Genomic DNA, 26,349 nt, shown 5'->3' on the forward strand with positions numbered 1-26,349 from the left:
GAAAAAGTGCGACACTTGATCCACCTATGTACTAAAATTGTCACTTTATGTGTGGCGGCCCAGGGATGGCCAATTCGAATAAAGTATTCGAATATCTCGTTATTCGAATATCGGAATTAGCGTTCATAAGAATATCGGATATTTGTGTGACGTCACACATTTTCGACGCCGCTTTCAAGACGTTTCCGTTGAGTGAAAACATTCTCGATAGAAACTTGCGCGCGATTGCTTTATCAGCGGACGTGTTATTTAGGCCGTAAACGCCTTTACGTTTGTGTTATTTTCTCTAAAAGGCAAATTTCCCACAAATTTGTTCCGCGATAACGATGACAATTATCTTATTTTTGTACTCGCACAGAATTGTGAATCCGGTGAATACGATCATCGGCGGCGAGTTTCTAAAGAGAACGTGAATTTTTTGATTGAAAAGCGGCAATTTGAAAAACTGAAAATAAAACCGTGAACAAAATATGTTTTATTGAAGCCCGCGACAGTTTAAAAAACGCTTATCTAGGCAGTGAAAATCGCAAAATTTCCACATTATGTTTGGTCCGCGTTTAGAAACATATCGTCACTAATTGAGGGCGGGGTTTGCCTGATTATCCATTACCTTAATTTTTGTGTTAACATTATACAAGGTTTGAAACGCGACTGAAACCAGGTTGTGAGAATGTATATAATATAATTAATCCAACGTATATTCAATCAATTTGTATTGTGCTGAAATAAATTCTACTCTTGAGATTTTACGGCAGATTTATGGATTTTTCGAATGGTTTTATCTCAAAAATAATCGGAGTGGCTATTCGATTGAGCGGAGTCAGTGTTACACATTTCAAATTTGCCGAATTCGCAAAATACGGATCAAAACAATATATAATCGGGCAGTTTACCACACATTTTTATTTTTATGTCCGTGGATTGCCATGGCCTATTAGAGTGGTGATGATTTTATTTTTTCGACGCAACCGAAGGTTAAATTGGAAACAATTAAATTTATAAAGCAAGACATTTTAAATATGCCCGTATCGGTCCTGAATTAATCACTTTGCACAACAGAAAAATACATATTCGTTGTTATATTATTCGTTGTAAAAGTCGGCTCTTCTAACAGGTGGAGTAATCACGGCGATGAATATGTATTTTTAATTTACTGCTAAACTTTATATGTATATACATTGTATGAAATGAAGTTGTACTCTGCAGGATTTTATATCAGTTATTAGGATTTTTCTAACGGCGATAACGAGTTGGCATTCTTGGCAAGATTGCAAAAATACGTATTAAAATTAAATACATCAGGCAGTTTATCTCGTTAATTTATGCCACAGATTGCCGTGGACCAAATAGTAATGTCTTTATTTCGACGTCAGAAGAAGCAACCGCGAGTTACGTTGGACACATTAAATTAATATATAAAGATAATTTAGAATCTCGTAGTTGTGATGGATTGAATAATTTACGTGACAGGATGATCATTATACGCTGAAAAGACGGCTCTTTTAACGAGCGCGGAATCGCGGTGGATGTTACAGGCGGCAATGGGAATTTCCGATTTTGAAAATCCTGGCTGTGCGCCTGGCAGTGGTGGTCATCTATCCTCTAAGTCTAACTTATTGCTAATTTCAGACTTAACAATATTCTAAACATAATAACCACAAACTATCAATTACTTTGTATACATATACTGTTGGTTTGTGGCTTTACTATGATATTTCTATTGAAGCTTATTTCCTATTTTACTGGGTTTTATAAACTAAAACAAAAATGTGTTATTTTCGATTTTAGAATGTATTCGGAATTCCAGATTCGAAAACATTATTTTAGAATGTATTCGGAATAGTTTAGTATTCGGAAATGGCCATCCCTGTGTGGCGCTATACTATATCCATAGCTATGTTTGAGTGAAGAAGTCTATTTCTGCTTGTCATTTGTCTCGTTATTATCGAAAATGTATAACGCCTTATGTAAAAGTGTGGTACCATAAGTTGCCAAACGCTAGATTTGAGATAAGAGGTTTCTCACACCCATCGCTATATTCGTTAGAGTAATATACCCGGTTTTGCTTGTGAAGGGCCTTGCTGTGAGCGAAAAGATATAGCCACTTATGAAAAAGCTGACAGCCATCAATAAAAAAAACATTCCAACAAAAGTACGCCCTGATGACGTTTTGATGAACAATTGTCGATTACTCTCAATTTTCTTGCTAGCGATTTCAATTAATTTGAGCTCTGCGTAATAATCCCGAGAAGAGAGATGAGAATTTGCTTCGACATTGAAGACAATCAATTATACTCTTTAAAGCTCTTTGACGTGTATGTGCCTCTGTAGTGGCGTATATTTTGGATGACGTAATCAGGTGGGGGTGATGAATGAAATGTGCAAAAATGCCACGTCAGCTAGATGTGGCCGTGGATGTGTTGCTCTGCTACAGTAGCACAACAATCTTACATGCGGAATTTTTATACGTTTTCTCAGCGACATGTATGAAGTAAAATGGCAGCATTGTTACTATCTCACTAGGCTCTTACTATTCTGGCAAATCACGCTTTATTAATTTTTAAACTGAAACGAGTAGGATTACTAGGATACATACCTAAAATGGTACCGGTAGGAAATTATCAATGGGTACCTGCTTTCAATTTGTTCTTGCAACTTGACCAGAATATGATTCCACCAAGTAGTAGCGATTCCTTATTAATCCATCCACATACTGACATAATGTATAAATCCATAAAACACTCAAATACCATACACCTCGGAATTCACCCTGACCCGTCTCAGATTAAACACTGTAACTGTGAGCTGAAAGTAATATTTTTCCGTTGCCAGATATTTATTCGAGTAAATAATGATCGATAATAAACTGCTGATAGAATACAGGCATGGGGAGAGTGATTGTTATTATTACAAGTATACTTTTATGCACAAATATTATGTTTATTTAATTTTCAGTATTTGAAGATGAAAAATGATGCTAATTTTCGGTTTCTAAGATTTCCTTCGATTTCTATGAGACCCGTTGCTTTTATCATTTTTTAATTATTATTTGTTTACTTTCATCGAATATTTTGTCGTATATTATGCTGATCATGAATTTGGAAAAACTTATAATTACGAGATGTAGCAAAAATTCGGAAGAAAATTGAAATGAGCATTTGCCACAGTAAGAAACAGACCGAAAAAATATATTTTCCCTCGCACATAGAGTGAGTGATCGAAGTCTCGTACTACTATTACGGGTATTAGCACAGTGAGAGCGGGCAAATCAGCATCGAATAAGGGCAGCATCATAATATATGGAAACATTAAAATATGTGGTGTTTAATTAATAAACATAAATAAAACCCATCACAAGTAAGCGTGACCAGTTCCACTACTCGTATGGTTTCCTACAAGAAAGTCCGCAAAGCAACGGTTTGAAGATGACGCTGTAACTCTTGACGTCTAGCGGTAACTCAAATACACAAAAAACACAACACAAATACGGAAATTTCTGGTTTGTGACACATACACCGACTGAATTGTTTTATTTTTTTCTGTTAATTGCTATTGTGAGATGTAATATCTGTACAACAGTTGTCTCATTTGTCACACACAATCTTATTGCCAATGTTTGCAGATTAAGGAATTATGTCATGAATGCTTCCATCTCTTCCTCTGTCTATGAGTATCACTTACATGCTAAATTGCTAACACATCCTTTTTACATTTATTTATTCTTTTCGTAGTAAGAGGTGTGAAAACATCTTATAAATTTACTTAAGATTAAAAAATAATCAACTCGTAAAACGAATGGGCGCAAGGCCTTGGCAAAAACTTTAACCGAGGAGCGCGGGCTCCGTACACATAGGCCAATACTGCAGAACAACAGCACCATTTGTTTATTTCTATGTTTTACAAAATTTTCCATGATCAGTGAGAGGTGTGAAAACATCTTATAAATTTACTTAAGATTAAAAAATAATCAACTCGTAAAACGAATGGGCGCAAGGCCTTGGCAAAAACTTTAACCGAGGAGCGCGGGCTCCGTACACATAGGCCAATACTCCAGAACAACAGCACCATTTGTTTATTTCTATGTTTTACAAAATTTTCCATGATCAGTCAATCGTAGGTGCGTGCATATTCGTGGCTTCCTGGAGTTATTATATCATAATTAAATAAATATACAAAAACAATAAAACGGAAGCAATGGTGGTGGGTCCATATCAATAGTACATAAATATGGTTGTTTTGTCACACAACATAATACCAAAATGAACAAACACGGATACAATAAATACACTGGCAACTGACAGGAAGATGCATGACATAGAATCTATGTCATAGATGAAAATTGTAAATAAAAATCTTACTTCCCGTTCTGTCGTCAAGCAGTGATTTGGACTTGAAAACAAGCTAGTAGTCGCTGATTAGCTATAATCAGGGGCGTAGCAAGGAATCTCCAGGGAGGGGAGGGGGGGGGGGGTATAAATATTTGCCAAGTTAGATCTTAATAACTAGAGGGTCCGGAAACGTGTTTCACGAGTTTTGAAAGTCCAAAAGGGTTTCAAGTTACAAAAAATGCTATGTATGACACAGAAAAAAAAATTTATACTATAAAAAAAAAATGGGGCGACGCACAAATCCACTCTTTTAGCTAAGCATTCATAGGTACGCACTCTCTACAAAACAACTAATCCGCCAGTAACCCATAGCACCTTGCAACATGCGCTCCGCTGCTATTACCCACAAAGCAACAATAACAAATCATTCTATGAGCCGGTCCATAGCGCCTACTAGCGGAAAGAAGTAGGATACAACATATGTCCGTTCAGTGTTTGGTATCTGATAATTTTTCGAAGTTTTCGCTTGACGTAACGGCAACGAACGTTCGTCGTATCTCATTCAAAATGACGCTGTTAATTCACGAAAGTCGGTGAGAAAACGTGCCAGGTTACAGAAAAAAAGCGAACATAGCTATACATTTGTTTCTGTACCGCGGATCTCCGATAGAAAACGCTGGGATTCAGAGATTAATTTAAAAATGATTTAATGTAAATACAAGTATTACAAATAAGGCCTGACAAACATGTAAAATCAATCACACTCGGGGAAAAGTGGCATAAACGAACAATCGTCGGGCATAGTAGAAAAAGTGATCAGCAGAGATTATTAGATGTTTCGTAATTTGGCCCAGATAACTTCTTGTTTGTTGGACAAACCATCCAGTTCCAGCCTGTTTGAGAGAATTTTCGTAATTTCAATAATATAAATAAATGTTAAATTTTGTGGAACTATTTTTAAAATTACTCGGTCTCCAAATATCTTTGCCTGAAAGCTTGATGTAAATTCGAAAACGGACCTATTTTCAGCAATATTTCAATGGAATGTGAATGACAGGTTTCCAACGGGTAAAGATACGCGAAAGTAGTTTATACTATTCGAATCTTATTCTTCCGTCAATACCTTAACGATGCTTCGTTACCGCCGCTATGATGGTACTCCGAAAATTGATGACAAAATTTTAGTACCTATGTGTATCGTTTTTTGCCAATGATGTTTTCTACATATGTGTTACAAATTATAAACACTATGTATCTTTATTTTAAAATGCCGAAACTTACGACGATACATTTCGTCAATTCTAGTTTGTAAAAACGGCTGCCATTTTCCGTTTCGTGTATACGCATCTTGAATTGTTCTAAACTTATTATATTGTGTTTGTTTACTTTGCCGTGTGCTGCCACTGGTTTTGGTGGTCGGACGACTACTCTTTTGTACGTTTTTATCCAAACTAATCCACATTTATCAGCTTTTTAGACAACTCTACCTTTTTTTCTGTATTTCTCACCAGTGTGTTTCACAGAAGAGATTACTAAGTTTCGGAAGATTAAACCATAACTTTACATCTAAACAACCTATCTAATATTATTATAAGTTTCAAATCAGATTCCGGACATTCTTTGCCTTCACCTGACACTACGAATTAGAATAAATATTTACGAAAGAGCACAACACCCGGCGACCGTTGCTAGCGCTAACCGAGCTTGATCTAGTGATATTAACATGGTACAGCGTAGGTCGTAATTAATCGGCTATTTATATCTGGAAGCCGATCTTGACTTTCTCATTATCATTAAGCAAGAATTTAATTTTTTACACATACCAACTAAAATAACGTTCTGATACGTCAATTCGGTTCTTTCACTTTGCATATAAATACGTTATTTTTAAATTAAATTTCTGCATAATTAGCTTATGCCGACGTTATAGGTGAACAACTGTAGTACAAAATGTTCAAATCGCACTCATATTCTCAATTCTGCCTGGAGAAATGAAGCCTGCTGATTGACAAAGTAGCTAAGTTCATAAGAATCCGATGACAAGAGGATATTCATAGACGCGTGAACACTTTACAGAGAATGGAAGTTGCCTACTTCGTGTGAGGTTTGTCGTGGAATGTGTACATCACATATTTACGAGATATTTTAGTTAGTTCATTTTGCCGTTTATGTTGGTTTAGTTCCAACGTAATATTTTAGTTTGGTTTTGAGATCAATGTGATAGCGAGAATGTCCGGGCTAATATGTGTCCGCTTTTATAACAATATTATTTATATGTATTTCCATTGTTTCTATGTTTATGTCAAGGGCCTGTATTATTGATTTGAGAGTATCTCGTCGTCACAAATAATCGTGCAATATTACAAAGTCACCATGTACAAGGTGACATCCCCCATACATTTATGTCTCATGTTTTAAACCGAATTTGAAGTTTTTACAACGTTTCTCCTGTGTGATTGTCTTGTGTATTTGAACTATTTTGCACCATGTCGTAGTTCGAAATATATCAGCCACCTGCTGAGTTCGCCCAGCAATTATAATGGTCCGAGCAAAGTAGCGTATCTTTTATTATTGTGAGTAAAACAAGTTAAATTCTTGCTTAATGATAATCAGAAAGTCGCGATCGACTTCCAGATTTAAATGCTCGTGACCTAAGGCTATACCGCGTTGATTGCAACTGATCAAGCATGGTTGGCACTTACAAGTATGACCTGCTATGAATAAGACTTACCGCCCTTTCTTTTATATTTTGCATAGTTCGCGTAATCAGATAAAGGCGGGGAAACTTAAATAAGAGTAGATAGGTTGTTTAGACGTAAAGTTATGGTTACATCTTCCAAACTCAGCAATCTCTCCTGTGAAACACACGGTTGTGCAGTGGTTCTCAATCTTTTAATACACGCCTCGATTTTAGAATTTGTCAAGTCTCGCGCCCCACTCCAAAAGTTATTAGTTAGCAATAAGCTACAAATAACAGATAGTATGGCGAAAGTATGTTTTGTATCCAAGTATACGTGGATGCAACGCAAAAATCCAAAATTGAATAAATAGAAATGTAAATATTCAAAATAAAGCAGGAAAGATCAAATCTATCAAATATTTTTAATTTTAAATAGATTCACGCCCACTCAAAAAGTAGTCTACGCCCCAACGTTGGAGAACCACTGCTGTAGTGTGGAATACAAAAAAAATGCGGAGTTGCCTGAAAGGCGACGATAAATTTGAATTAATTCAGCGTTTGTAAATAAATCATCAAGTTTTTTTTTACTTTTATTGCTTAGTCCTGAGGGCAAATATATCCTCAAAGACCGGCTAATAATTTGAGATCCGGGTTTAGATATTATTTATTAGTGACATGAGAGCAGCTTCGTCAAACTCAGACAAGATGGACAAATATTTCTGCTTTGCAATCCTATTCTCGTTTGCTCTTGCTGGAAATGGACAATTATCTGGCACGGGTTTGTGTTTTTTAATATCACAACTTTTTTAGTTATCAATTTAGTAATCGGTTTATGTTGACCTTACACATGGTCAGATATGCTATACAGGGGTTACAGGTTGCGAACAAGTGCGTATGTTAAACGTTATGAGAGCAACATATAGGATTGATGATATATATATGTATGATATATATTATGTATGTGCAGTGGAGATTAACAATTGACTTTTGTTTTGGTTTCAACATTCGATGAGAGGCTGTTGTTGCAAACTCTAAGTTTTCGTGGCTTACGTCTGCGCGAGTTAATGTTGGCCTAACAAATTATTAGATATGCTAAATAGAGGTTACAGATTGCGAACTAGTGCGTATGGTAAAAGTTTTTCTGAGTGCAACTGAAGACGTAAACAGTTCCAATAGTTTTATTATTTTTTTTCCTATGCTTTTCCTTTGGTGCCGGAAAGTCCAGTTATTCTTTCGCCTCTGATCAAACTAAGAGCAAAGTGCTGGTTATCATCGTACTGGAGAATTATCGCTGGGATCGTGTTATTCGACCGAATAAACCGACCGTATTTTTAATCTTAGGAGACACATGCATCACGGGAAACGATTGCAATGCAATGAATGAAATTTGCTTTGAACTAAAAGAATCCAAGTGTTATTGTCCAATTGGATTCAAAGGAGTCGACTGCAAAGAACGTAAGTGGAAGTAAATATTGTAGAAGTTACTCAAATATGCATATCCATGCGTAATTTAATATAAGAAGCATTAAATACTCACGTTATATTGAAAATAGACGGGTATTGTTTTTGCTATTTTGAGTTAAACCTTGTAATCAATTAACGATTCGATGATACAGATCACACGGAGAAATGTAATGATTATCGTCGTGAAATTATCACCTTCGTTCCAACATAATGTAAACAATTTACTATCAAATCAATTATGGCAGGACGCCATTTATAATAAAAACAAGCCAAATATGGGATCGTAAATATTTTTCAAAACAAATAGAAAATTCATTTCTCTAAACGACTTTGAATCACAGCTGAAGTCATATTTTAGTACAACTAAAACTCGATAGAAATTTTGATAGAAGCAAGAGCTCGATGATAGAGATTTAAAAATGAACCTCGTATTGGAAAAAATCCCAACTTACATTCCATTTACACTTTCAGCTAACACTAATATCATCGACGAAAAATGCGAACTACCAGAATCATTACCATCAGTATGTAAAACAGCATTAAACTTATGCGGACCAAGTTGTCCTCCGGGACATATATGCTGTTCAGTAGGATGCGCAGCAACTTGCAAATCTCGTGACGGTAAGAAATGCTTTCATCTATACATCTTCACCCTCACATAGCAAGATAATATCATAAAGAGCCAAATCGCTAAGCTCACCCATGTCCACGAACCTAACTCGTTTTGTAATAAACGTCCAAGACTGTGTCGATGAGCTTTTAGACTTTCTAAACACGGTATTTCCTTATTCATCGACGACTATTTGTCTGGAGTCTTATAAGGACCGGTATTAAACACCAAATAAGAAGGTTAATGAAAAGGTTATAATCGTTCTTTAATTAATACCTCGTGTTTATATTGGATAGGAAGTGCTATGAGGCGTATACAGCAATTAGTTTGGCAAAAATAAAACACTCGTCAAGTACCTCCAGAATTAAAATTAGCGTTCACAGAGAATAATATTTGGTCTGATAAAAGCTAACGATGTCTCAGGAGTGATATTACAGGGATCAATGTTGACCTGACCTCGATAGCCATCACAATAAATATTCATTATCGTTATCAAATAAAAAACATTTGACCGAAACTAATGAACCAAAATCCGAATATACACGACCGCTGCTATTTTCATTTTTCTTTATAATAACGGGATGTGGTAGGATAGCAGAAGCGTGGAAAATTCAATTTTTTTTTACAAAAAGAGTCTGAGCGAGCACTGAGCGCCGTAGCCAACACGTGTGAGATAGAAGAAATGTATTATATTTGCCGGAAAAAAAATTACGTCATCTTGAAAATCCGCGTTTGTTTGTGTATCTGGCGAACTATTGCGTGTACGTGCGCCTGTATTTCGTTGCATATTTCTAATCTTTGGCACACATAAAAAATGTAAAAACACTGTAAATAAATGAAAAATATAGTGGCCCCGCCAGGATTTAAAATCGGAAATTTCCGTGTAACTACTTTTGAAACAGTTGCCACGATTACGCCACTATGGTGGCCTATCGTTGTCACGCTTAAAATTGAAAAAAAAAGGATAAAAAACTTAAAATAAAAGTAAAATAAAAAAATATGAAAAAAAAATAAAAATTAAATGCAAAAAAAAACTAAAAACGAAAATAAAATAAAAACGAAATTATAAAAAAAAAAAATTGAAAAAAAAACGTGAATAAAAAAAAAAAATACAAAAGTTGACAACGATGGGCCGCCTCCGTTCGGTTTTTAATTTTATAAAAAAATATGCGCGGCCGGCCAATGAGTCGCAACCCTTGCGATTTGCAAATTTTGGCCCGCGAGCGATAAAAATTTGCCGACCCCTGGATTAAACGGTTGATGTTACTTTGGGTTTGAGAACATCAAGACCTATTGCACCTCTATAACGTTTATTTTTCAAATTGACTCAATTTTCAGATTCGTCAGTGAGTAAAGATATAGATTTTTTAGAATAATATTCTCTTCACTGACTACTCCTATATGTAAGCATTTCGTGTCGGAGATATATCGGTCCTCTTTAACACATGTTTGTAGGGTTTAGTATCCGCGTTCAACGTCGATAGATTTGATCTATGCTGTCTACTTTTTATTGACTGTTACGCCTAACAAGATATTTATCGACTGATATCCCACGCCCTCAAATTTCATCTTGGAACCCATTTTCTGAAAAAGGTTTTACGGATCCCGCTTCAAATGTTCGGTCTGATAGTTTTGTTATGACAGTAATTTGTGGATCACTTATACGTTATAACAAATTAAATTAAGATTTAAAATAAATTTTTTGCAAAAATATTTATTACCAGGTTAAATGCCTGTAAAAAGGTTGAAGCTAATTTTAAAAATGAGATATGTTATTGAGGTGTGCGCAATTTTAATTAGCTGAAATTGGTAGATTGTAGACATTGAAAAATTCGTGTTGAGAGGTAAAAGTTATAAACGCCCCGAGCAAATGGTAATTAGCCAAGTCTAGAAAAAGCCGTCAATGTCTGGGATTATTCGATTTTATTGGAATTAATTCTAAATGCGCCAAGCATCACAATAATCTGAATGAAAAAATTTGACACCGAGTGGCACAACGATTCTGAGTAATATTAAACATGTCCATAGCTAATCTCTCTGTATTTTCACAATGAGAAAAAGATGTGCATAGGCGATCGCTATCTGGTAACGTTAATTTTGTCCAATTTTGATATAGAGAAAAAATCTTTGAAATTTAAGTTTTTACGGATGGTTCCAGACGTACTGCAATCGGCAAAAAATCACATTTTTATTATTGTATTTTGTTTGTCATCATCAATTTATTCCTGTGACGTTATCGAGGTATTTGATTGTTTTAATTGTAAAGCACAATAATAGCTCAGGCTGCATATTACGTTGTTTTATTAATGTTGTGATCTGTCACTTCGTTTCCATTATTAATTCTTAGAATGCAAAACAACCGCGGAATGTCCGGGAAATAAAATATGCCTTCAACCACAATCACGACCCAATGTTTGTGATTGTCCATTTGGATTTGAAGGAGAAGATTGTATGGAACGTGAGTATTCGATGTTTTGTTTGCATTTCCCAGAATATCGACCTGACCTAATATAGTGATGTGAGAATGAGTGAGACAAAAATATATTGTTCAACAGGACAAGATGGCATCGACGTCAGATGCCCTTATCCCGATGATCTGATTGACCTTTGCGTGACTTCCCAAGTCGACGTCCATTGTTCTGAAGGTAACCCGTGTCCGGATGGAGAAATATGTTGCCTAGGAGCAAATGGATGTTCAATCAACTGTATTCCAATAGGTAAGTACTATAGAATAGGATTTACATATTTATCCCGGGGAAAGGGAAGCCGATAAGACGGTTTAATCATATGGTGAACCACGGCCTCTCGTCCGGTTACCTGTCCAGGTCGGGTATGGCATTAGTTAATCAGTTATTTGTTTTCGGAAGCATGGACTTGATGGTGGAGAAAGCCATAACCGACCAGCGGTTACGTGAACCACCATACGGCAGCGAGGAGTCCAGCAACCCTCTCGCACATGATTATCCCCGCATGGGATTCGAACCTGCGATCCCACGAAGGGTAATCAGAAATGCGGTGGCGAGCGTATTCCCAACGCTTAGCACGATGCGCCACACCGCCGAGCCATAACAGGAGTATTTGTGTGTGTTATGATTTTAAAACCGTTCGAAAGTTATATTATGTAGTAGACTAGCGATTACTTTGTTTAAACTATTATGAATAATGGATATGGTCTCGATATTTATTCAAATAGTCTCTGCTATAGAGGTCATATTAGTATTATACCCTATTGCCTATTTGATAAGTTTGATTTTTAATGCACACAATTCGCCGGGTTAGGGTATATATTTCTTTCATTTTATATCCCAAGTTTAGTATGAGGCTTCAATATTATGAACGTAAAGTACAGTGCGTGACTGCTAATTCAGTGTTTAGGTATATTTTAATTTGTTTATTCACAAACCTACCAAATATCTCCGATGTCACATTTATTTTTCACAGTGAATTAATACTTAGCTCAACTATCGATGTCTGAGATTTGATTTTATCGGAATTAATTTTAAACGCTCCAACAATTACCATAAAGATCCCGTAACAAGTTGTACTCGATAATCTCATGAAAGTGAAAATCATTTGACACGAAATTGTTTAAAACGACTACGAATATAAATAAACACGACCGAAGCTACATATTGAAAATATGAGCTATTGTACATCAAATTTGTTGCGCAATAATTGTGCCATGTCTTACTGTTTGTGACAAATTTGTGCCTCGTTCCGTTTTGAAGACAAAATTTTGCTTCGATTTCGCCAACTCTAGTTACTAAATACTCTCCTAACCCGCACTTACCGTATACTGACAGACACTATTGTCACTTAATAGATAATTATCCGAATAGCCATCGATTAAACGTTAATTATGTCCAATTTTGAAATTTAAGTTTTTACGGATGGTTCCAGTCCAGACGCTCTGCCATCGGCAAGAAATCACATTTTTATTATTGTATTTTGGGTGTCATCATCAATTTATTCCTGTGACGTTATCAAGGTATTTGATTGTTTTAATTGTAAAGCACAATAATAGCTCAGGCTGTATATTACGTTGTTTTATCAATGTTGTGATCTGTCACTTCGTTTCCATTATTAATTCTTAGAATGCAAAACAACCGCGGAATGTCCGGGAAATAGAATATGCTTTCAACCACAATCAAGACCCAATTTTTGTGCTTGTCCACTTGGATTTGAAGGAGAAGATTGTATGGAACGTGAGTATTCGATGTTTTGTTTGCATTTCCCAGAATATCGACCTGACCTAGTATAGTGATGTGAGAATGAGTGAGACAAAAATATATTGTTCAACAGAACAAGATGACATCGACGTCAGATGCCCTTATCCCGATGATCTGATTGACCTTTGCGTGACTTCCCAAGTCGACGTCCAATGTTCTGAAGGTAACCCGTGTCCGGATGGAGAAATATGTTGCATAGGAGCAAATGGATGTTCAACCAACTGTATTCCAATAGGTCAGTAGGATTAACATATTTATCCCGAGGAGAGGGAAGCCGATAAGACGGCTTAATCATATGGCGAACCACGGCCTCTCGTCCGGTTACCTGTCCAGGTCGGGTATGGGATTAGTTAGCCAGTTATTTGTTTTCGGAAGCATGGACTTGATGGTGGAGAAAGCCGTAACCGACCAGCGGTTACGTGAACCACCATACGGCAGCGAGGAGTCCAGCAACCCTCTCGCACATTATTATCCCTGCATGGGATTCGAACCTGCGATCCCACGAAGGGTGATCAGAAATGCGGTGGTGAGCGTATTCCTAACGCTTAGCACGATGCGCCACACCGCCGAGCCATAACAGGAGTATTTGTGTGTGTTATGATTTTAAAACCTTTCGAAAGTTATATTATGTAGTAGACTAGCGATTACTTTGTTTAAACTATTGTGAATAATGGATTTGGTCTCGATATTTATTCAAATAGCCTCTGCTATAGAGGTCATATTAGTATTATACCCTATTGCCTATTTGATAAGTTTGATTTTTAATGCACACAATTCGCCGGGTTAGGGTATATATTTCTTTCATTTTATATCTCAAGTTTAGTATGAGGCTTCAATAGTATGAACGTAAAGTACAGTGCGTGACTGCTAATTCAGTGTTTTGGTATATTTTAAATTGTTTATTCACAAACCTACCAAATATCTCCGATGTCACATTTATTTTTCACAGTGAATTAATACTTAGCTCAACTATCGATGTCTGAGATTTGATTTTATCGGAATTAATTTTAAACGCTCCAACAATTACCATAAAGATCCCGTAACAAGTTGTACTCGATAATCTCATGAAAGTGAAAATCATTTGACACGAAATTGTTTAAAACGACTACCAATATAATTAAACACGACCGAAGCTACATATTGAAAATATGAGCTATTGTACATTAAATTTGTTGCGCAATAATTGTGCCATGTCTTACTGTTTGTGACAAATTTGTGCCTCGTTCCGTTTTGAAGACAAAATTTTGTTTCGATTTCGCCAGGCCTAGTTACTAAATACTCTCCTAACCCGCACTTACCGTATACTGACAGACACTATTGTCACTTAATAGATAATTATCCGAATAGCCATCGATTAAACGTTAATTTTGTCCAATTTTAATAGAGAAAAATTCTTTGAAATTTAAGTTTTTACGGATGGTTCCAGACGTTCAGCCATCGGCTAGAAATCACATTTTATTATTGTATTTTGTTTGTCATCATCAATTTTTTCCTGTGACGTTATTAAGGTATTTGATTGTTTTAATTGTAAAGCACAATAATAGCTCAGGCTGTATATTACATTTTTTATTAATGTTGTGATCTGTCACTTCGTTTCCATTATTAATTCTTAGAATGCAAAACAACCGCGGAATGTCCGAAAAATAAAATATGCTTTCAACCACAATCAAGACCCAATGTTTGTGATTGTCCATTTGGATTTGAAGGAGGAGATTGTATGAAACGTGAGTATTCGAAGTTTTGTTTGCATTTCCCAGAATATCGACCTGACCTAGTATGGTGATGTGAGAATGAGTGAGACAAAAATATATTGTTCAACAGGACAAGATGGCATCGACGACAGATGCCCTTATCCCGATGATCTGATTGACCTTTGCGTGGCTTCCCAAGTCGACCCCCAATGTTCTGAAGGTAACCCATGTCCGGATGGAGAAATATGTTGCCTAGGAGCAAATGGATGTTCAACCAACTGTGTTCCAATAGGTCAGTGTTATATATACTAATATCTTTGTCGCTCACTACAATAGGATAGGATTCACATATTCATCCCGGGAAAGGAAAGCCGATAAGACGGCTAAATCATATGGCGAACCACGGCCTCTCGTCCGGTTACCTGTCCAGGTCGGGTATGGCATTAGTTAACCAGTTCTTTGTTTTCGGAAGCACGGACTTGATGGTGGAGGAAGACGTTACCGACCAGCGGTTACGTGAACCACCCTACGGCAGCGAGGAGTCCAGCAACCCTCTCGCACATGATCATCCTCGCATGGGATTCGAACCTGCGATCCCACGAAGGGTAATCAGAGATGCGGTGGCGAGCCTATTTATTCCTAACGCTTAGCACGATGCGCCACACCGCCGAGCCATAACAGGAGTATTTGTGTGTGTTATGATTTTAAAACCGATCGAAAGTCATTTTATGTGGTAGACTAGCGATTACTTTGTTTAAACTATTATGGATAATGGATTTAATCTCGATAGTTATTTGAAATAGCCTCTGCTGTAGTGGTCATATTAGTATATTGCCTATTTGATAAGTTTGATTTTTAATGCACACAATTCGCCGGGTTAGGGTATAAATTTCTTTCATTTTATATCTCAAGTTTAGTATGGGGCTTCAATAGTATGAACGTGAAGTACAGTGCGTGACTGCTAATTCAGGGTTTTGTTATATTTTAATTTGTTTATTTACAATCTCACCAAATATCTCCGATGTCACATTTATTTTTTACAGTGAATTAATACTTAGATCAACTATCGATGTCTGAGATTTGATTTTATCGGAATTAATTTTAAACGCTCCAACAATTACCATAAAAATCCGGTAACAAATAGTACTCGATAATCTCATGAAAGTGAAAATCATTTGACACGAAATTGTTTAAAACGACTACGAATATAAATAGAAACGACCGAAGCTACATATTGAAAATATGAGCTATTGTACATTGAATTTGATGCGCAATAATTGTGCCATGTTTTACTGTTTGTGACAAACTTGTGCCTCGTTCCGTTTCGAAGACAAAATTTTGTTTCGATTTCGTCAGCCCACTATTGTCACTTATAGATGATTATCGGAATAGCCATCGATCAAACGTTGCTTTTGTCCAATTCTGGTAGAAAAAAATCCTTGAATTTAAGTTTTTACGGATGGTTCCAGACGTTCTGCCATCGGCAAGAGACCACATTTTTATTATTGTATTTTGGGTGTCATCATCAATTTATTCCTGTGTGGTTATCAAGGTATTTGATTGTTTTAATTGTAAAGCACAGTAATAGCTCAGGCTGTATATTACGTTGTTTTATTAATGTTGTGATCTGTCACTTCGTTTCCATTATTAATTCTTAGAATGCAAAACAACCGCGGAATGTCCGGGAAATAAAATATGCCTTCAACCACAATCAAGACCCAATGTTTGTGATTGTCCATTTGGATTTGAAGGAGAAGATTGTATGGAACGTGAGTATTCGATGTTTTGTTTGCATTTCCCAAAATATCGACCTGGCCTAGTATAGTGATGTGAGAATGAGTGAGACAAAAATATATTGTTCAACAGGACAAGATGGCATCGACGACAGATGCCCTTATCCCGATGATCTGATTGACCTTTGCGTGGCTTCCCAAGTCGACCCCCAATGTTCTGAAGGTAACCCATGTCCGGATGGAGAAATATGTTGCCTAGGAGCAAATGGATGTTCAACCAACTGTGTTCCAATAGGTCAGTGTTATATATAATAATATCTTTGTCGATCACTACAATAGGATAGGATTCACATATTTATCCCGGGAGAGGAAAGCCGATAAGACGGCTAATTCATATGGCGAACCACGGCCTCTCGTCCGGTTACCTGTCCAGGTCGGGTATGGCATTAGTTAACCAGTTCTTTGTTTTCGCAAGCACGGACTTGATGGTGGAGGAAGACGTTACCGACCAGCGGTTACATGAACCACCCTACGGCAGCGAGGAGTCCAGCAACCCTCTCGCACATGATCATCCTCGCATGGGATTCGAACCTGCGATCCCACAAAGGGTAATCAGAGATGCGGTGGCGAGCCTATTTATTCCTAACGCTTATCACGATGCGCCACACCGCCGAGCCATAACAGGAGTATTTGTGTGTGTTATGAGTTTAAAACCGATCGAAAGTCATTTTATGTGGTAGACTAGCGATTACTTTGTTTAAACTATTATGAATAATGGATTTGGTCTCGATAGTTATTTGAAATAGCCTCTGCTGTAGTGGTCATATTAGTATTTTGCCCATATTATAAGTTTGATTTTTAATGCACACAATTCGCTGGATTAGGGTATAAATTTCTTTCATTTTATATCTCAAGTTTGGTATGAGGCTTCAATAGTATGAACGTGAAGTACAGTGCGTGACTGCTAATTCAGGGTTTTGTTATATTTTAATTTGTTTATTTACAAACTCACCAAATATCTCCGATGTCACATTTATTTTTTACAGTGAATTCATACTTAGATCAACTATCGATGTCTGAGATTTGATTTTATCGGAATTAATTTTAAACGCTCCAACAATTACCATAAAGATCCCGTAACAAGTTGTACTCGATAATCTCATGAAAGTGAAAATCATTTGACACGAAATTGTTTAAAACGACTACGAATATAAATAGAAACGACCGAAGCTACATATTGAAAATATGAGCTATTGTACATTGAATTTGAAGCGCAATAATTGTGCCATGTCTTACTGTTTGTGACAAACTTGTGCCTCGTTCCGTTTCGAAGACAAAATTTTATTTCGATTTCGTCAGCCCTAGTTACTAAATATTCTCGTAAATCGCACTTATACTGACAGACACTATTGTCACTTAAAGATGATTATCCGAATAGCCATCGATCAAACGTTACTTTTGTCCAATTCTGGTAGAAAAAAAATCCTTGAATTTAAGTTTTTACGGATGGTTCCAAACGTTCTGCCATCGGCAAGAAATCACATTTTTATTATTGTATTGTGTGTGTCATCATCAATTTATTCCTGTGACGTTATTAAGGTATTTGATTGTTTTAATTGTAAAGCACAATAATAGCTCAGGCTGTATATAACGTGGTTTTATTAATGTTGTGATCTGTCACTTCGTTTCCATTAATAATTCTTAGAATGCAAAACAACCGCGGAATGTCCGGGAAATAAAATATGCTTTCAACCACAATCAAGACCCAATGTTTGTGATTGTCCATTTGGATTTGAAGGAGAAGATTGTATGGAACGTGAGTATTCGATGTTTTGTTTGCATTTCCCAGATTATCGACCTGACCTAGTATATATAGTGATGTGAGAATGAGTGAGACAAAAATATATTGTTCAACAGGACAAGATGGCATTGACGACAGATGCCCTTATCCCGATGATCTGATTGACCTTTGCGTGGCTTCCCAAGTCGACGTCCAATGTTCTGAAGGTAACCCGTGTTCGGATGGAGAAATATGTTGCCTAGGAGCAAATGGATGTTCAACCAACTGTGTTCCAATAGGTCAGTTTTATATATACTAATATCTTTGTCGATCACTACAATAGGATAGGATTTTACGGATGGTTCCAGTCCAGACGTTCTGCCATCGGCAAGAAATCACATTTTTATTATTGTATTTTGGGTGTCATCATCAATTAATTCCTGTGACGTTATCAAGGTATTTGATTGTTTTAATTGTAAAGCACAATAATAGCTCAGGCTGTATATTACGTTGTTTTATTAATGTTGTGATCTGTCACTTCGTTTCCATTATCAATTCTTAGAATGCAAAACAACCGCGGAATGTCCGGGAAATAAAATATGCTTTCAACCACAATCAAGACCCAATGTTTGTGATTGTCCATTTGGATTTGAAGGAGAAGATTGTATGGATCGTGAGTATTCGATGTTTTGTTTGCATTTCCCAGAATATCGACCTGGCCTAGTATAGTGATGTGAGAATGAGTGAGACAAAAATATATTGTTCAACAGGACAAGATGGCATCGACGACAGATGCCCTTATCCCGATGATCTGATTGACCTTTGCGTGGCTTCCCAAGTCGACCCCCAATGTTCTGAAGGTAACCCATGTCCGGATGGAGAAATATGTTGCCTAGGAGCAAATGGATGTTCAACCAACTGTGTTCCAATAGGTTAGTGTTATATATACTAATGTCTTTGTCGATCACTACAATAGGATAGGATTCACATATTTATCCTGGGAGAGGAAAACCGATAAGACGGCTAAATCATATGGCGAACCACGACCTCTCGTCCGGTTACCTGTCCAGGTCGAGTATGGCATTAGTTAGCAAGTTATTTGTTTTCGGAAGCAAGTCGATCACTAGTATAAAAAAAGTCAACAGAAGTATTTGCTAGTGTTATGATTTTAAAACAAATCGAAAGTCATTTTATGTAGTAGACTAGCAATTACTTCGTTTAAACTATTATGGATAATGGATTTGGTCTCGATAGTTATTCAAATAGCCTCTGCTGTAGTGGGCATATTAGTATTATACCCTATTGCCTATTTGATAAGTTTGATTTTTTATGCACACAATTCGCCGGGTTAGGGTATATATATATTTCTTTCATTTTATATCTCAAGTTTAGTATGAAGCTTCAATAGTATGAACGTAAAGTACAGTGCGTGACTGCTAATTCAGGTTTTTTTTATATTTTAATTTGTTTATTTACAAACACACCAAATATCTCCGATGTCACATTTATTTTTCACAATGAATTAATACTCAGATCAACTATCGATGTCTGAGATTTGATTTTATCGGAATTAATTTTAAACGCTCCAACAATTACCATAAAGATCCCGTAACAAGTTGTACTCGATAATCTCATGAAAGTGAAAATCATTTGACACGAAATTGTTTAAAACGACTACCAATATAATTAAACACGACTAGAGATTTTCTTTAAAAACAGCGGGTCGTGGAGAGTGTCGGGAACGTGCACGATACTTTAGCTTTTCAAGTTACTTATTGCTCAGGAATGTCAAGTCTAAACATTGTCACATCCTTCTAAATATTTAAAACAAGGACAAAATTCAGTGTATGATTTGTCATTGCAAACCGAGGTCTTTCATCAGAAAAAGAAACGTTTTGAGAAAATCATGTATACTTATTACTCAGGAATGGAAAGGCTAAATACTGCGACATTTTCCAATACATTTATAACAAAACTTGATGCAGGATTCGCCAGCGTAAACGCGATTTCATTTTATAGAACTTCATTTTCGCAAAAGTCACACATTTGGAAGCTTATACTGCTACATTATTCGTCACAGGAGACTAGTGTCCGATTTCATGATATATATAGCCTTTCGTAGTGTAAGATTAAGTTTAAGATAATTTCATCTTGATACTAAAAAGTTAGTGCTAAATGTGATGAAATATTGTTATTATGCAGGCTGTAAAGACCCCGTTGATCGCAAAACATGCACCGATCAGAACAAAATCTGCATAGCCGACGATTCTACTGACGGTTCCAATTGTCGATGTCCTTTCGGATACAGCGGAACCATGTGCGCCACACGTAAGTTTCCATACTTTATTGAATACAAAATCATTTTTCATAATATTTTTGCATTTTTTTCAAACCAGACTGGCCAGTGGCCACAGCTGAATAATTAATGTATCGTGAATCGTAACCAGGAATTATATTATATTAGGAAAAAATTAACAGCAGAATGATTAGCATTAGATAACAAATTTTCCTCATTTTATTTTAAAACCGATTTTCCATGGAAAACCACAGTAATTACGATTATCTGAAAAAAAAAATTAATTCTTAAAGTGTAATTTTGTTCGAAATTATATGCGTTTTTTAAAACAAGTTCACTATTATTCCCATTTCACTATTATTCGGTATCTCTCCGCACTCCGCCCAACAGTTTGGAATTCATTAGTGAATTAGGCGTCCAAAAGACTAATAATTCTTTGTTAAACATCCAGCATTTGCCGGTTTTGATGAGGAATGCCCATTTCCCGAAGTTCCTGGAGATACTTGTGATGAGTATGAAACCACGACCTGTACGAAAACTGACGAGTGTGAAGACGATAAAGTATGCTGTTCAACAGGTTGTGGAACGGCTTGTGTGGATCTTTCAGGTAAGCAATTCAAGGAATGACCGACTTCAGTTAATTTCGAGATATCTCTCCACTCGAGTTAGTTGGATGAAACATTAATAAACATCACTTCACAAATAGACTGAACAAGCCCAGGCAATATCATTTTCGGTGCGTTGGCGCAATGTGATTACATGTAGAGTAGGCAAACTGAGAAATTGGGACTTTGAGTAAGGTATGCAGAACTGAGCTGTTGGTGCTTGGCTTGACTTTTTGAAACAAAATAAATAAACTTATAAACCTGTTTTTGTTTCAGATCCAAAACCACCAAGAAAGAAGCCAAACCTTGCACTAATTGCACTTCTTTTGTCCACACGTCGACAGCGACCTCCTGTAGCACCAGCAGTTTCCATTGTATCAGTGGCCCCAATTTATCCAGTATCGCCAATATTACCAGTGGCACCAGTTCGTTGCCCACCAAACCGATGTGTTTGTTCAAAGAACCTCGGTGCAATTTGTGAACCAAGTATTAGAGGTTGCGGCGCCAATATTCGTGATCAGCACACCAAGAAACTCATCACGCCATTATGTAAGTATACTGGATTCTAGGAATGTACTGTTGGGGTGAAATTTACGATCTTAATCGGTGATTGGTCATTGAAAATTGTCATTAAAAATTGGGTAGGACATCACACGCGAAACACCTATAGAGATTGTTATGTAATTTTGATAAAATTTTTATAAAACTGAGCCCAATAGTTAAATGTTTCTCACGTTATTACCAGACATAATTGAGTTAAATAGCCCTGAGGCAATTTCACCACAACTATCCAGATTTAATATATTTTATCCCAGTTCTACGCGTGATTAGGACATTTTGAAGCGTTGGGTATTTAGTAAATAAATTGGTCATTGTTCACTATTTATCTATCGTATTGTACTGCGATTGTATTTGTATTGCAATCGTATTGTACCGCGATCGTAAGCTGATAAATAAAGACATTGCCTCGTTAAAGTGTCTGGCAAAGACTTGGAGGATTGAGCAGTCGAGGCGCTGCTGTTGATACTCGTCGTTTAATGACAGACGATAAGCAGTCGTTCACAAACCAATATAGTTTTTAATAAACTTAACATACGCCTTTCCAACTAGTTATAAGGGTAATAGTTTTCGCCAAATCAGTTCCAACATTTTTCATTACGTAGCCTGAGACCCCAGAAACTGACTCGCAAATAGCAGATGAAGCAACATTTTATTAAACTACAGATCTCAGCGTTTAAACGAGCCGAAACAATCATGCACTTATCACTTTCTTTTTTTTACAGGCAAATGCAATCCAGGTTATCAGATATACAGCCCTTGCTCTAAAGATAAATGTCTCGACATGTATGGAAGACGATTAGTGTGCCCGGGTCATCCGAATGCTAGATGCCGCGTGACTCAGTGTGGAAGATGCCAGGCATATTGGATGGATATTTATACAGGAAAACAAGTGACATGTCAGAGAAGACAACCAGTGAACCCAGGTACTAACAATTAAATAAGGTTTTATAGATTAAATAAAAGGTCATTTCGAAGTATGTAAACCAAGATGGCGGACGGAACTCGTATGTGTACTAAGTTGAGGTTAGGCCATAATTTCATCCCAATTTTTCTTATTTTAGTTAATTACCAGTTCGGGGAATAGTCAAGTGATTCCCTTAGTATTTGTACTATGAATGTGACGAATCCAAAAAGTTTCGGCTCGGCCGAAATCCGAGTATTTGAGCTGGACTCGTGTCCGAGTCCAATACTTTTTCATTAGCTCCGAAATAAACGTCTAAAGTGAAGCTGTTGTTTGCGTATATTGGTCGTAAATTAAACATTGTGTAAAATGAGACTATGTATCGGTAATTCATAACGTTGCACATAAACACTATTGCTTTCAAGACAATCATCTTTCTTAGTTGGCGCCGATAATGATAAAGAAGAATGAGTTGTTGCAATTAAGTAAGTGGTATTTTTCTTTCTCTCCATGACACAGATAAGAAACGAATTCAACGTCGTTATGGGAGCTCAAAAGGAGAGAAGGACTCTCTTTTTCCGACGCAACCACTTTTAATAATACAATTCACGGCGCATCGAAAAGCAAAATAAAATTTATGAACATTTAATTTACTAATTTACAACGAATTACGAGTAAGAATATACCTACCGCTCTCGCTAACAGACGGAAACGACAAATGTGAGAAACCGTGTGTGTTGTGTTGTTGTTTTTTGTTTTCTTTCTGCCACTATCATATCTTTTCAATTCCTAATTTTTCATAAAGCCGGTAAACACCGCTTTTTTAATTTAGAAACGGCGTAACAGATTCTATGGAAATTTTCCGAGATTTTAGGGAAAAATACTATTTTTATCACTAAGGAATGCCAATATTGCCGATTTATTTAAGTATTTAGTATAACTGTTTTAAACCAAAGCCGAGTTGCGTGAATTCTCAGTTTTCAATTATTATTATAATACGAAAATAACACGGACACGATATAAAATTAAAAGCATAAAAAAGTCAACTATCAGCTTCACAAATATCGCATCCCGGAGACAGTGATTATAATATTGTTCGCTTAAAATTGGGATCTTAATTTACAAATTGTGATATGGAGGATCAAATCCTACACAGAAGATAGAAAAGAAAATTAATTTGTGTTGTGTATTCAATCCTTAATAGCTCTTTAACATCTTCGCCGATGTGAACTCATAATTATGTCCGAAATATAAAAACCAAACAACGATGTACGCGTACGCCGGGGCGTGAGAATCAATATTTACTTGTTAGTAACAAAGTGCCTTAAATTTAGTTTAACAGCATTAACTGGAATGTCGGCCGCCGAAACGATCGCGGTGACAAAAAATAATCAGCGATTATGACAAAATTAGGAAATAAAAACGCCATGTTGTTACCGAGTTTACAGTCTTCTAGAAAATTTCGAAAATAGGTTTGACAATATTTCACATTCTGGTATTCGTTAATCGAATAATTCGATTTGCCCCCCAATAATGATGGCATATGTAAATACTGATTAAATGACGAAAAAAAATCGACTCAGATTAACATTAAGTAATAGTTTCATATTTCATGCATTTGATCGGCGCTGAATGCGAGCGTGTAAACGATTATAACGCCACGGACATTCCCGAGTTGCACTTCTGTCAAAAATCAATTTTCACGATTTTTATTTATATTTATAAATGTGAGTACTCGCTGACTACGGATTAATGGTCGATGATTAGTAGATGTTCAAAATAGGACTTAGCAAAATATTCACCAAACACCGTCATGCGGAATTTCGCTGCTAACGAGGCATACTTTTTAGTTCGTTAAACGCCATACGTTGTCGTGAATTTCACTTTTGACGTAATCTTTTAATTTCACTTAGGCAAGCCCCCTGTTTAATCGTTGGATAAAAGAGAGAAATAGTGAGAGAAAATTGGCCGGTCAGTCTCGTGGCAAAACAGAACGAAAATATTGAATTTCTCGTCGAATGCGCCTTCAGTCTACGATTGACTATCGCGTGACGTGTGACGTCACGGACTCGGGTAAAATCATCCAAGGCTCGGGCCGAATCCGAGTATCAAATTACAAGAGTTTCGGCCACGAATCCGAGCCCGAGTCCGGATCTTGTCCCATCCCTAATTTGTACCTGCAATTATTGCCTAACTCTAACCTGATACACGTACTACCTACTGATGTCCGCCATTTTGGTTCCCATACTTCGGGAGTACCAAATAGAAAGTAATGATGCTGGGAATTATTTCATTAGACTGAATTTCACAAACGATTAATTTCGACCCAAACGCTCCGCTTCGCAAAATTTGAACAGTTTTCAATACACAAGCACCCTTAGCATGATAATTTCTGAATATTAATTGACATGCGAGTAACCGCGCAGAAACACAGAGCCATATCCTGGCCCCACCTAATTTCTGAACTCTGAAGTTGATCAATTAAGAGGTAGCATTGGGAATGCTTGTTAGTAAATGATAATTCTGGATCATTGCGCTTCTTGAATGGGATATGGGAGGCCTGAGTGGTAGCAAATTAGGCCAAACGTTTATGAATATGATAAGATTATTCATGAAGAATCATTGATGTTAGCTATTTCAAATAGTATATTCCCCAATTTATCATTCAATATATTTTAGGTGGAGCATGTGGTCCTTGGGAGATGCCGATTCTTAGATGTCCAGATATATGTCGACATACGAAGTGCCCGAATTATCCGTATGCAACTTGTACGGTTCGAGCTTGTAATGGGTGCACGGCAAGGTACACCTACCAGCGAAGAGATGTCACAGCAGGTTGTAACCAAGTCGTGGGATAAGAATGGCTGGAAAACACTCGCGCTGGACACTAACCCCGTTAAAATGTAAAAAAAACCATTTTTCTGTATCATACACAAAAATCTTTCGCAGCTTGAAACGGTTGTTAGACCCTCGGAAACCCATGATTCAAAAATCCTAAAAATACACGGTCCCTACTATTCTCGATAATTTACGTGTGCGATCTCATGCCAAAAAATCGTTAAAACATTGCTGTTCTATAAATGTGTATCCAGTAAAGGGTTTACATTGTAATGTATATTGATGAAAGATTTAGTATTCATATACCTTATGAGATATTTAATAAATACTTTGTTTCTTATTTGTCTGCCAGTCAGAAGAGTTGCTTTTTTGTAGTTTTTATGAACTTCGACCGTTTATTATTGAATATAGCAAGCTCATTTACTGTTATTTAATCTTTAATGAAAGATTTAGTATTTCATATACATTATGTATTATTTTAATGAATACTCGTATTTATTCAAGTATTCGATCAGGAGAATTCATTTTGTGTATTTTTGTTTAATATCTCCTGTACCTGATTGCACGTTGCAGACTTATTTGCCGTTCTTTTATTGTAGAAAGGATATTTCAATAAACACATTAATCGGTGAA

General features: G+C 36.5%; 1 protein-coding gene across 3 annotated transcripts; it reads left to right on the forward strand.

Annotated features, from left to right (window-relative positions):
* Window positions 1–6,273: 6,273 nt before the first annotated feature.
* Window positions 6,274–26,349, forward strand: LOC120347010 (uncharacterized). 3 transcript variants are annotated; one of them, XM_078118005.1, is made up of 20 exons: window positions 6,274–6,432; window positions 8,350–8,463; window positions 8,944–9,093; window positions 11,430–11,540; window positions 11,638–11,799; window positions 13,177–13,287; window positions 13,385–13,546; window positions 14,925–15,035; window positions 15,133–15,294; window positions 16,661–16,771; window positions 16,869–17,030; window positions 18,441–18,551; window positions 18,653–18,814; window positions 19,078–19,188; window positions 19,286–19,447; window positions 20,718–20,843; window positions 21,263–21,418; window positions 21,693–21,965; window positions 22,700–22,900; window positions 25,558–26,349. In XM_078118005.1, exons 2-20 carry the CDS (start codon window positions 8,385–8,387, stop codon window positions 25,734–25,736), a joined length of 2,802 nt encoding a protein of 933 aa, XP_077974131.1. In that variant the 5' UTR covers window positions 6,274–6,432; window positions 8,350–8,384; the 3' UTR covers window positions 25,737–26,349. The 3 variants fall into 3 exon arrangements, with proteins under 3 accessions (XP_077974131.1, XP_077974132.1, XP_077974130.1); XM_078118004.1 differs by lacking the exon at window positions 6,274–6,432 and adding an exon at window positions 7,608–7,786; XM_078118006.1 differs by lacking the exons at window positions 6,274–6,432; window positions 18,653–18,814; window positions 19,078–19,188 and adding an exon at window positions 7,606–7,786.

This window comes from Styela clava, chromosome 11 (assembly GCF_964204865.1).
Source record: "Styela clava chromosome 11, kaStyClav1.hap1.2, whole genome shotgun sequence".
Classification (NCBI taxonomy): Eukaryota; Metazoa; Chordata; class Ascidiacea; order Stolidobranchia; family Styelidae; genus Styela; species Styela clava.

Coding starts and splice junctions, on each gene's coding strand:
- LOC120347010 (XM_078118004.1), top strand. CDS start 7,684: ATGAGAGCAGCTTCGTCAAACTCAGACAAGATGGACAAATATTTCTGC. Junction 18,815..19,077: donor AACCAACTGTGTTCCAATAG/GTCAGTTTTATA, acceptor ATCAATTCTTAG/AATGCAAAACAACCGCGGAA. Junction 19,189..19,285: donor AGGAGAAGATTGTATGGATC/GTGAGTATTCGA, acceptor ATTGTTCAACAG/GACAAGATGGCATCGACGAC.